This window comes from Moschus berezovskii, chromosome X (genome assembly GCF_049115385.1).
Source record: "Moschus berezovskii isolate FMDL1 chromosome X, NW_MosBer_1.0, whole genome shotgun sequence".
Taxonomy (NCBI): domain Eukaryota; kingdom Metazoa; phylum Chordata; class Mammalia; order Artiodactyla; family Moschidae; genus Moschus; species Moschus berezovskii.
This window is the reverse complement of record NC_142488.1, coordinates 4908315-4921538: the sequence shown is the minus strand read 5'-3', so window position 1 is coordinate 4921538 and position 13224 is coordinate 4908315. Positions and strand designations below refer to the sequence as shown.

At 47.3% G+C, this 13224-nt stretch overlaps 1 protein-coding gene across 3 annotated transcripts in view; it reads left to right on the top strand.

The window, feature by feature from the left end:
* Positions 1-2932: 2932 nt before the first annotated feature.
* Positions 2933-13224, top strand: part of LOC148773208 (neuroligin-4, X-linked) — a 306595-nt gene continuing 296303 nt past the window's right edge. For 2 of the 3 annotated variants that reach the window (XM_088833548.1, XM_088833547.1), the window contains exon 1: positions 2933-3404. In XM_088833548.1, coding sequence (XP_088689674.1) covers positions 2933-3404 — 472 coding nt within the window. The remainder of the gene's footprint in view (positions 3405-13224) is intronic. The other variant, XM_088833549.1, reaches the window with a different exon arrangement.

Genomic DNA, 13224 nt, shown 5'->3' with positions numbered 1-13224 from the left:
CAGAAAATGGCACAGATGATATTACTTGTGAGGAAGAAACAGGGACACAGTCGTAGAGAAGAGATGTATGGCTGCTGCTAAGTCACTTCAGTCGTGTCCGACTCTGTGTGACCCCATAGACGGAAGCCCACCAGGCTCCCCCTTCCCTGGGATTCTCCCAGGGTAGAAAGAGAGGGTAGAACGAATTGGGAGGTTGGGATTGACGTACATGCGCTACTGATTATACGTATAAAATAAACAACTAATGAGAACCTGGCCTTCCTGGTGGCTCAGACAATACAGAATCCACCTGCAAGGCAGGAGACCCAGGTTCCATCCCTGGGTTGGGAAGTTCCCCTGGAGAAGGGATAGGCTACCCACTCCAGTACTGTTGGGCTTCCCTGGTAGCTCAGCTGGTAAAGAATCTGCCTGCAATGCAGGAGACCCGGGTTCAATCTCTGGGTGGGGAAGATCCCCTGGAGAAGGGAAGGGCTACCCACTCCTGTATTCTGGCCTGGAGAAGCCCATGGACAGAGGAGGCTGATGGGCTTCACTCCATGGGGGCGCAAAGAGTCGGACGCAATTGAGCGACCGGCACTTTCACTTTTCAATGAAAATCTATTGTCCTGCACACGGAGCTCCAGTCAGGCCCCTGTATGGATCTAAACGGGAAGGAAATGCAGATAAGAGCGGATATGTCTGCAGGTACAGCTGATTGACTTTGCTTTAGAGTACAAAGTAATCGAACATTCTAAAGCAACTATACGCCAGCATCTCCTGATATTGAGGGGACATTTTCTAAACCCCGACCCTTTGGCTCAATGCAGTCCCCCGAAGAAGGCATGACTCACTGTCCACATAAAAGCTCAGGGAGGTTGAGTCACCTCTCCCAGCTCACACAGAGGTAGCATTTGGCCACCCAAGTCTATCAGAATCGGATGTGACTGACACCTCCTGTGACGGCAAGGCAGGGTTGAGAAGGACCTGCTGGTTCTAAACCAGAAAGGACTTTCAGGAGCAGAGAGTCCAAGCAACTCAACCCCTCTGCCTTGTTCTTGTCTGTCCCTGAATTATTCAGCAGTTGGATCACCGCATGGCAGGAATCCAAGTGTTGTCTCCAGTGCAAAGATAGACGCAGGCACAGCAGTCAGCTGTTGGGTGCAATGCGCTGTTTTCCCTGTTGATGCTAACCACCCGGCGTCTCAGTGTGTTTTCATCCAGCTCTGATTAACTCGGCCTGGGCTGTCATGGATGGCGGAGCTTCCCCCAGGGGTATTCTAGCTCCCCAATAGACAGATCTGGCTCAGCTACGTTTCATTAAAAAGTAAATTATCTGTTTGACATATTTTGCTGAGCCCCATTCCCTGAAATGAAATGCGTAATTACAGTCTGGTCCAGAAAGACTCTTGAGTAACCCACCGTGTCCTTAGAAACACATTTGTCTATTTTGGCTTGTAGAATGCTGTGTATTTAAAGGTAGGGTCTGATGGAGGGTTGGAGAAGGAAATGGCCGCCTACTCCAGTATTCTTGCCTGGAGAATCCCATGGACAGAGGAGCCTGGTGGGCTACAGCCCATGGGGGGGTCTCAAAGGGTCAGACATGACTGAGCGACTGATCAGCTGATGGAGAAAGGCTGGTGGTCGCCAGCGGTGGGGGGGTTGAGGGAAGGGTGGAGTTGGAAGTGAGGGTTAGCAGATGTGAGCTTTTATGTACAGAATGGAGAGACAGAAAGATCCTCCTGTATAGCACACGGACCTGTATTCAGTATTCTACGATAAACCATCATGTAAAGGTATAACTGAGTCACTTTGCAGTATGGCTGAAATTAATACAGTCGTATAATCAACTATGACTTTCCTGGTGGCTCGGACGGTCTGCCTACAATGCGGGAGACCCGGGTTCGATCCCTGGGTTTGAAGATCCCCTGGAGAAGGAAATGGCAACCCACTCCAGTACTCTTGCCTGGAAAATCCCATGGATGGAAGAGCCTGGTGGGTATAGTCCATGGGGTCGCAAATCGGACACGACTGAGCAACTTCACTCACTCACTCACTCATAATCAACTATACTATTTAGTCACTTAAGTCGTGTCTGGCTCTTGCAACCCCATGGACTGTAACCCACCAGGCTCCTCTGTCCGTGGGACTCTCCAGGCAGGAATACTGGAGTGGGTTGCCATGCCCTCCTCCAGGGGATCTCCAAACTCAGGGATGAAACCCACGTCTCTTGCAGTGGCAGGCAGGTTCTTTACCACTGAGCCACCCGGGAGGCCCATGAATCAAATTAGATGTCCATACGGTTGTCTGCATCGCTGTCAGTACATTTTGTGGTGACATGTTGGTTCATGTAAGGAAGTCTCGAGGGTTCCTGGAATTTTTTGTTCTCGGTGGGGGAGTTCACTGTGGAAGTTGTCAGGACACGGGCTAGAGTCTATGGCCTGGAGAGGCCACTGCACTAGATTGATTGGTGAAAAAGGATTTCCTAGAGTGATGTGTAAGGTTTCCCGGAAGATGTAAAATGCCACTGGTGACGCCAGGCTTACGTTCATCCTCTGTGTCTGCCTTTTCCTTTCCCTTCAGGCCGCCTGCTCTGCGTCGGCGTTGTTGTAAAGGATCACTGTTGCTGGAAGGTGCTGGACGGTCCTGGCCTCTTTGGAGCCCTGCAGCGGCGGGAATCCGGTCCGAGGATTAAGGCAGCGCAGCGGTCTTGCGATGGGCGGTCAGGACCACCGCCGGGCTGGCTGTTGACCTTGGACTCTGTCTATGCCCCATCCGGAGTGGGTCCTCAGGAAGCCCTTTGCCTCTCCTGGCTCTCGGTCCTTGGAAGCCCCTCTCTCTCCCCGAGGGCACCCCCCACTCCCCTGTCTGGTCTGCTCAGAGTCTCCGCCCCCGGACGACCCCCACCCACCCACCCCCACCCCCACCATCCCGACCCCGGATGTGCGGGTGAGCCATGTCGAGACCCCAGGGACTGTTATGGCTTCCGCTGGCCTTCACCCCCGTCTGCGTCATGGTCAACTCCAATGTCCTGCTGTGGATCACCGCCCTGGCCGTCAAGTTCACGGTCATCGACAGCCAGGCCCAGTACCCCGTGGTCAGCACCAACTATGGCAAGATCCGGGGCTTGAGAACGCCACTGCCCAATGAGATCCTGGGTCCCGTGGAGCAGTACCTGGGGGTCCCTTACGCCTCGCCCCCAACCGGGGAGAGGCGCTTCCAGCCCCCTGAGCCCCCCTCCTCGTGGACCGGGGTCCGCAATGCCACGCAGTTTGCCGCCGTCTGCCCCCAGCACCTGGATGAGAGGTCGCTGCTACACGACATGCTGCCCGTCTGGTTCACGGCCAACCTGGACACCCTGATGACCTACGTGCAGGACCAGAACGAGGACTGCCTCTACCTGAACATCTACGTGCCCACGGAGGACGGTGAGTATGTGTCTTCTGGCAGAGCACACCTGCTGTGTCAGCCTCCCCGTGTGCCCACAGCCTTTTATCACGGCCTGTGCATGATCGTTTCTATGACCCTGTTCTATCTTTCATATTCACAGTGAAGTTATCACTTGGGACTTTGTGCAGTGTGGATTTACGCAGCTGGACAGTCCTGTAACGAATGACCTAGCTCTTTCTGTACATTGCCTTTGTAGGATTGCTGTCATCTTTATTCGCAGATGAGAATCCGTGTGAGCATATACTCTTGGAGGTTACACTGGGATCACCTGTAAACGGTGAATCTAAAGAAACTAATAGAATTAACGTGATTGGCTTTCAGGGAGCCGCTGAAAATCATAGCAGGAATAGTGCCTTTGGCTTTAACATCTTTAGATGCTAGCACTTTTCCTGTAGAGTCTTAAGAGGAAGCACCGATGGTTTTAAATACACAAGCGAGGGATAGTTCATTGAACGATTGGACTTGATTGTTTAGAAGCCACGTTGTCGCCGTAAACTTGGACGTCATTTTGTTCCAGTAGTCACTGCCGGCAAACGGCAGTTGTGTGTTGTCAGAAGACTCTAGCTACATCAGAAAGATAATGTTCTTCCTGGGACCCAATCCCCCTTTCCTTTTGGATAACTCAGCAGTGAAAGTCTCGGTAACAGTAATGTTCCATCTAAATCCTGTGCTTGGGTATCTCCTTCTTTGTGTAGACTTCAAAAGGCCAACCAGACTGAAGTTGGGCTAGGTCCATGAGAAAAATTATGTTCTCGCTAGAACAAAATGACCCTTTTTTGGTTTGGATACTAAAGCAGTAAAAGTCTGTGAAAGCCATCACGTTCCATATGTTATTATAACTGAATCCCACGCTAGTCAAACCTGGCTATCTCCTTGTTCGTGAAGACTTTGAATTAAAATGATTGATACAGACCAACCAGACCAAAGTCTGGATACAGTGTAAGCCCATTTTTTTTCATTTCTTATTTACATGTGCTATTTTCGTACATTTTTTTTCATTTCTTATTTACATGTGCTATTTACGTACAAGGAGAAGGAAAAGGGTAGAATGGAATCTTCCTGGAATTTAAAATTTAGAGGCATCGTAGCAGCCATCAGTGTCTACTCTGAAAACCAAAGTGCATCCTTGTCCTTGGTAATTTTCACGCACACCTTTGTCTTCCTTTAATCCTTGAGAGAGGTTTCTTTGTGAGACTCAACTGAGAGTCTGGCCTCAAGCGATGGCATTACTCAGGGATATCCAGAATTGTATCGCGTCTGCCATGTGGTTCTTTCTCAGGGCAGACGCAGGGAGATGCTGTGAGGACTGTTCAGGAGAAACCAGGCCACAGGCGTCTGTTAGGGAGATGACAGAGGATGTCCAGGGAAAGATATGGAAGGGGTGGGCTTCACCATATCTGCAGAGGTTGGCATGGAGACAGCCTCCTTGTTGCCATGGAGACAGACGAACCAATCACCTTGCATAGTCTAGGGATGAATGGGGTTCAAGGAGTGACCCCGGGTGCCTTACTTCCATGCCCTGCCCTGAGCTGTCCTTGCACGTGGCAGCTCCTAGTACCTCCTTGGTGCTTCGACAAGGATGGGTAACCCCATCCCAAGAGAATTAAGGGCTCGCCTTTCAAAGCCACCTAAGGGACTTCCTTATCATGAGCTGTCCACATGAAGGATTTAAAAGAAAGATGGAAGGGGAGTCAGGGTAGAGGGAACAAACCCAGGGAAAAGATTAAAATTGCTTTCACAAGAAAGGTGACATGCTTGTGTTCATGAACAGGTAACTCGAGAGTGCTCCCCTTCCAAATAAGGAATGTGCTTCAAAGGGAATGCCTCCTTATGAGAAAGTGAAAAACAGTGTTAGTCCCTCAGACATGTCCATCCCTTTGCGACCTCTGGACTATAGCCCGCCAGGCTCCTCTGTCTGTGAGATTCTCCAGGAAAAATTACTGGAGTGGGTCGCCATGCCCTACTTCAAGGGACCTTCCCACCCCAGGGATCGAACGCGGGTCTCCCGCATTGCAGGCAGGTCCTTTTTATACTGAGCCTTGAGAGGCAGGGCGCAATTAGACCATCCAGGAAGAAAAGTCAATAGCTTCCTTGATGGCAGATTCATAAGTGTGCAGTTGTGCGAATGGAAACCATAAGCAATTTGCCCATTTCTTTGTGGTCCAGTATTCAATAGGAATTTGGGGGCGGGGAACATGTGAAAAATGCTGCCTAACAGAGAAGCAATCTAAATTTAAGAATAAAGGCAGTGCTGCTTGTTGACTCCTGGGGTATTTTTATAGCACTTCTGCACGCTGTATCTCACACCACCTTGACGGGAGAATCAGAAATCTAATAGGGGCTGAATAGCTAAAATTGACCTCCCAATGATATATAAATAATGGATTTTCACTGGTGAGTGTTGCAGAAGCAGAAAATTGCAGCCGATTGGGTCGGGAGTTCTGTGCATTTAAAAAAGGTGACTTGTGTCTATTAGACAATGAACTTGGAGGTTTAGATATTTAATTACTGGTTATTCCTAAATGAAGAAACCCAACTTCTACAATAACACGTGAAAATTATGGCTTCATGCTGGTCCCTGCAAAGAGCTTCCTTTAGGGCATATCTAAATTCGTAACTGTGCCTTTGATTAAATGGATGTATGGTGACACCAGGTATTTGAAATTCAAGATTCCACTTTGGCACTCGGTTATTTATTTATTTTTTTGGTTTTTCCTGATGCTTTGATCAGCTGGTGTGTCCGTGTGACTTCACTACCAATAATGTAATTATGTGTTGCTGTCGTGTGCCAGTTAATCTTTACATGTTGTCCTGGCAACAGAGACAGCCCTTCTTAATTTGCAGAGATGCACACTTATTGTAAGCAGAATAGTGGTTCCCCCAGAGAAGTGCGGGCTTCCTGGGTGGCTCAGTGGTAAAGAACCCGCCTGCACCATAGAAGACATGGGTTTGATCCCTGGGTGATGACGATCCCCTGGGGGAGGAATTGGCAACCCATTTCAGTATTTGTGCCTTGAAAATCCCATGGACAGAGGAACCTGGTGGGCTACAGCCCATGGGGTCACAGAGTTGGACATGACTGAAGCCACTTAGCAGGCATGCATGCACCCAAAAGGAGGGAAGGGCAAATCCTAAGCCCAGGAAACATTGACTATTATTAAGTTAGAGTGCTAAGTGGAGGAGGTTGCAACTAAAATTAATACCTGCTTACCCATTGACTTTAAGATGCAGAGAGTATACTCTGTCTTATCTGGGTGGGTGCATATGTGATCGTTAATTGTGAATGAAGGACAGAGAAAAGGTGAGTAGGGAAGCAGAGGAAAGCAACAGGGAAAAGGTGCAGCGGCCATTGCTGCCTTTGAGGACAAGGCAGAGCCGGAAGTCGTGGGATCCGGCAGCTTCTCGAAGCTGGAGAAGACAAGATTTCTCCCCTTGAGCTTCCAGAAAGCCCTGCCCACCCTTCAGTTTTAGCCTGGTGGAACTCTGACCTTCAGAACTCTGAGAGCCTCAGTAGCTGCCCCCTGAAGTTGCAACATTGGTGGTGATTTGCTGCGGCAGCAACAGAAATCTGGTACAGAGTTTGGGCAGCTTTTATCACAGTTTGAAATTTATCGTAAAGTGTTTCCCTGATTGAGGGCAACCCAGATACCGTGAAACAGTTAATGTGAACTTTCTCGGTCACTAATTGTTCTCAGATGGTAATTCCTTTCTTTACCTTTGTGTTGCCAGAATAGCTTGTTTTGATTAAAGTCATTTTAGTGCTGGGTAGTTACAAATCTGCGGAGAAGGCAATGGCAAGCCAGTCCAGTACTCTTGCCTAGAAAATCCCATGGATGGAGGAGCCTGGTAGGCTGCAGTCCGTGGGGTCGCTGTGGGTCGGACACGACTGAGCGACTTCACTTTCACTTTTCACTTTCACGCATTGGAGAAGGAAATGGCAACCCACTCCAGTGTTCTTGCCTGGAGAATCCCAGGGATGGGGGAGCCTGGTGGGCTTCCATGTATGGGGTCACACAGAGTTGGACACGACTGAAGTGACTTAGCAGCAGCAGTTACAAATTTGAGAGTAAGGTGGGGCACGGGGCCAATTTGCTGCTTTCCATTATACATATCAAGGAGTCAACATTAGTTGTGATGACTGGGTGGAGATTTTGAGGATGTGAGGTTTAAACGCTGGAAAGTAGACACCCAAATTTTGGTTAGAGGTGTCAAAAGTTGTTTACGGCAAACCTTCAGTTCAGTTCAGTTCAGTCACTCAGTCGTGACCAACTCATTGCGACCCCATGAATTACGGCACGCCAGGCCTCCCTGTCCATCACCAGCTCCCGGAGTTCACTCAAACTCATGTCCATTGAGTCGGTGATGCCATCCAGCCGTCTCATTCTCTGTCATCCCCTTCTCCTCCCGTCCCCAATCCTTCCCAGCATCAGAGTCTTTTCCAGTGAGTCAACTGTTCGCATGAGGTGGCCAAAGTATTGGAGTTTCAGCTTTAGCATCAGTCCTTCCAATGAACACCCAGGATTGATCTCCTTTAGAATGGACTGGTTGGACCTCCTTGCAGTCCAAGGGACTCTCAAGAGTCTATTCCAGCACCACAGTTCAAAAGCATCAATTCTTCGGTGATCAGGTTTCTTCATAGTCCAACTCTCACATCCATACATGACCACTGGAAAAGCCATAGCCTTGACTAGATGGACCTTTGTTGGCAAAGTGATGTCTCTGCTTTTTAATATACTATCAAGGTTGGTCATAACTTTCCTTCCAAGGAGTAAGCGTCTTTTAATTTCATGACTGCAATCAGCATCTGCAGTGATTTTGGAGCCCCCAAAAATAAAGTCTGACACTGTTTCCACTGTTTTTCCATCTATTTCCCATGAAGTGATGGGACCAGATGCCATGATCTTTGTTTTCTGAATGTTGAGCTTCAAGCCAACCTTTTCGCTCTCCTCTTTACTTTCATTAAGAGGCTTTTTAGTTCCTCTTCGGCAAATCTTACTAGTATTCACAAGCAATGCTGATTTTACACAGCAGCGTAGTGAAAATGTTAGTCACTCAGTTGTGTCTGACTGTAGCCCGCCAGGCTCCTCTGTCCATGGGATTCTTCAGGCAAGAAGACTGGAGTGGGTTGCCATGCCCTTCTCCAGCGGGTCTTCCTGACACAGGGATGGAATGAAGGCAATGTAATGGAGGCGCTTTAAAAAATCTCCAGATGCCCGAGTGGGTGTAAGTGAATGGCATCAAGGAAAACACCCAAATGGTTCTCTTCCCTCATCTGACATTTAGAAGCAGCTGTACCTCTGAATGGCTTCTTCTCGCGTTAGCATAATCTTTTTAGCTCCTTGTTCCTTCTATCATGACCTCAAGATCTGATCTGTTCTGGGTAAGGTGGATTCTCTCCCCTTTTGAAAAACAACTTACTGGTTAATTTATTTGAGAGGATGTCAGTTAATTCTCTCCCCTCCGCAGTTTTAGTGAGATGTCTTTGAGGGGCATCGCCATGCAAGTTGAAGGCAGACAGCATGGTGGTCTGACTTCCATGAACTAAGACATGATTGTTGAGGTCCTTTAATGGACTGGAACCTGGTGGCCCGGAGTCAACCAATAAGAAAGTAAAGGAGAGAGAAAGAGGCTGATATTCCTTGGTTTACGCAGAAAGCCATTAAAGCCCCTGGCTCGGGGCTTGCTCTGTGCACGAAGGCCTCAGGTGCCCTCTCGATGGGGTGAAGGCACAGAGTACCTTCTCGAGAGGGTCTTAGAAGCCGGGGCAGGAAAGTGAACCCAGAGAGCTTCTATGCTCCAGGAATTAGCCTGAAAAAGAGAGAGAGGGAAAGCAAGACATGGGGACCAAAGCTCTGATGGAACAAAGGCGTTTTAATCACCATGGTGTGGGCATATATACTGTAGTTATTCTCAGCAAAGAAAAGATGAAAATTCCAGACTTACAAAACATAGCCGATCCATGTCAAAGAGAGAGAGTTGTAAGTAATCGCTTTTACCATATGGTTCATAAAAAGGAAGAGGGTACTTATCACCGTATAGAAAAACTAACCAAGGAAATGGCTGGATTCCTCAGCCCCCAGGAGAGGCTTGCCTCTCCTCTTAATTCCTGAATGTTCAGGAATTAATAAGGAACAGAGAATTCCTGACAGATCCAAAACAGCACAGAGCAAGCCTCCTGTTAGATGCTTCCTGACACATGATCACCGCAGTAGTTTCAGCTAACGTCCGTCTTCCCATGGGCTTCCCTGGAGGCTCAGTCTGTCAAGAATCTGCCTGCAAGAGACATGAGTTCAATCCCTCGGTTGGAAAGCTACCCTGAAGGGGAGGGCAGAGCAGCCCACTCCAGTATTGTTGCCTGGGGAATCCCATGGACAGAGGAGCTTGCAGTCTACAGTCCACAAGGTTGCAAAGAGTCAGACACAACAGAGCAGCTATACCACGTACCACCACAGATCTCATACAGCTACAAGAAAAAGAACAAAAGGAAAGATTTTTTTCCTTGCGATGAGAACTGTTAGGCTGTACTTTAAAAAAAAAAATTATTTTAATTGCAGGCTAATTACTTTACAATATTGTAGTGGCTTTGCCATACGTGGACATGAATCCGCCATGGGTGTACATGTGTTCCCCATCCTGAAGCCCCCTCCCACCTCCCTCCCCATCCCATCCCTCAGGGTCGTCCCAGCGCACCAGCCCTGAGCGCCCTGTCTCATGCATCGAACCTGGACTGGCGGGATCTCCAAGTTTCCTGTGTCCCATCAAGCAGTGGTAACTACAGCCGTCAACCCTGTACGTTACACCCTTTGTGCTTGTTTATCTTAGAACCAGGAGATTGTACATTCTGACCACTTTCATCCAACCCCCCACTTCTCCCCCACCCTCCCCCCACTTCTGGCTGCAGCAGATCTGATCTCTTCTTCTATGAGTTTGGTGGGTTTTTTAAATTACTATTATTTTGTTATTGGGGTATAGATGATATACACTGCTGTGTTCGTTTCTGCTGTACAGCAAAGTGCGTCTGCTACACATATACATATATCCCCTCTTTTTCAGATTGTTTTCTGGCACAATCCTTGGTTACAGAGTAGTGAATAGAGTTCCTTGTGCCATGCAGTAGGTTTCTACTGCTGCTGCTAAGTCGCTGCAGTCGTGTCCGACTCCGTGCGACCCCATAGACGGCAGCCCACCAGGCTCCACCATCCCTGGGATTCTCCAGGCAAGCACGCTGGAGTGGGCTGCCATTTCCTTCTCCAGGTTCCTCCTAGTAATCTTTTTTTTATAGAGTAATGTGTCTTTGTCAATCCCAACCTCCCAGTTTATCCCTGCCGCCCTCCTTACGTCTTGGTAACCAGAAGTTATTTCTCTCCATCTTTGACTCTGTTTTGTAAAGAGGTTCCCTTGTACTATTTTTTTTAGATTCTACATAGAAGTGATACAGTCTGGTTTTTAGATTCCATACAGGTGTGAATATATGTGTTTTTTAAAACCAATCGCACTTAGCGTAATGCCATCGAGGCCCACTCACTTTGTCACAGAAAGTAGGAATTTCCTTTTTAACAGCTGAGTGATATTCCGCTGCCTACCTACACCTACGTACCAACTTGTCTATCCATTTGTGTGTACGTGGTTCCTTTTTTGTTCCCGTGCGTTGACCATTGTGTGCAGTGCTGCCGTGAACGTAGAGGTGCAGTGACTTTTCTGAATCCTTCCGACTGTCAGCTTGGTTCAGTCCTTCCACTGAGCTTACAGCATCGATTGGCTAAAAACACGCCTGCCAGCATGCAAATGCCAGGCTGTTCCCTTGCCGGTTGAGTGATTACGGGCAGGTTCTTCAGCTAGCGCGTGCCTCAGTTTCCTTGGGTATAAAATAGAGATGATCTGGGAGACTTCTTTGCATACATATGCAGCCCCTGATTGGATGTTTGTGAAGCATAGTTAATACAAGAACGGAGAATCTGAAGATGTTTCTTGCTCAGGCTTGTCTGACTCTTTGAGACCCCATGGACTGTAGCCCACCAGGCTTCTCTGTCCATGGGATCCTCCAGGCAAGAATACTGCAGTGGGTTTTCATTCCCTGCTCCAGGGGGTCTTCCCAACCCAGTGATCGAACCTGGGTCTCCTGTATGATAGGCAGATTCTTGATCGTCTGAGCCACTAGGGAATCCCAGAGAACCAGAACTTTTCAACTAATTTGTACTTATGTATCTGTCTACTATAATGTCCAGTACATCATCAATGTAGATTGAATGTAACCTAAGTATTTATATGTCATAGTGGAAGGGTCAGCTTAAGAAATGGGACCTAGAGTCTGTCACTTCCGACAGACCTTCATATGGCTTTAACAAAAGGGAGTTTTGAGAAATGAAAAAAAAATTTTTTTAATTGAAGTGTAGTTGACTTACAGTGTTGAGTTAGTTTCTGCTGTACAGCAAAGAGATTTAGTTACATACATACACACATATATCAATTTTCATGTTCGTTTCCATGAGGGTTTATCACGGGATATTGAATACAGTCTCCTGTGCTGTACAGTAGGGAGTTGCTTGTCTGTTCTAAACAGTAGTTTCCATCTGCTAACCCCAAAGTCCTATTTCATCCCTGCCCCTACCCCTAGGCAGTCACAGATCTGGCCTCTGTTCCTCTTTCCTAGATAAGTTTCTTTGTGTCATGTTTTAGATTCCGCATAGAAGTGATATCACATGATATATGTCTTTCTCTTTCTGAATCACTTCATTTAATGTCATCATGTGTCAGTCCATCCACGTTGCTGAAGATGACAATATATCAGGAATGGCAGTTTTTTATTTTTTCCTTAACAAAGAGCAGAGTATTACCTTCTGTGTTATTCCTAAGCTTTGTCTTTTTCAGCCTGAGTTGTCAACTCAATTTTTAGCATCCCATTTGACTTACAGAAATTAATCTTCAAAGAGTCATTAAAAGGCATTTCTTGGAACAGGCTCTCAGAACATCCAAAGACAATAGCACAGTTTTTTTTTTTTTTTAATATCAGATAAAGGAAAAATTAAGTGCCTTTCTCTTCTCATCAAGTCACAGATAGTTCAGGTGTATGCAGATGGGATGAAAAAATCTAGGTGAGAAACTTAAAGCTGGGTAAGTTAACACGGGGAGCCGGGTGGTTTCAGCCAGTCCACATCCACAGGAAGCGACGTGAGAGTAACTAATTGCTTCCCATTTTCATGTCAGGGGGATGTTTGACGTTGTGTAGACGTGGCTTGTAAGTGGAGATAATTAGGAAAGATTATTAGATAAATATCTCCCTGACAAGGATTAATTGAAAAGAATTTAGTATTTTGTGAACACAGTTAAACAAGACTGGATATCTGGCCATGTGTGTTTCTCTCCCAGCTAAAGAAATTCTCCAGTAGAAGAATAATCCTGTGGAGGGTTTAGAAATTTTCCATGTTTCGCATAATACTATTTGCTTAGCATGCCTTCCGAGTTAGAAAACCTGTCCTCTAAGGAAGAAAATTTCCCATTGCATTTGTCATCTTCCAGAATATGAATTTTAACTCATTTGATCCTTGGGTTGGGAAGATCCCCTGCAGAAGGGAAAAGCGACACACTCCAGTATTCTGGCCTGGAGAATCCCATGGACTGTACAGTCCATGGGGTCGCAAAGAGTCAGACACGACCTAGCGACTTTCACTTTCGCTTTCTTTCATCCCACCCCCAGGATATGTAGTAGCTTCCTTTGCTGCCAGAGACACTGCTGGTTTGGACACTGTTGTTTATTTTGCATGCTGTCTTGGCGACGCCTTCAACCTCCTTAGTGTGTAG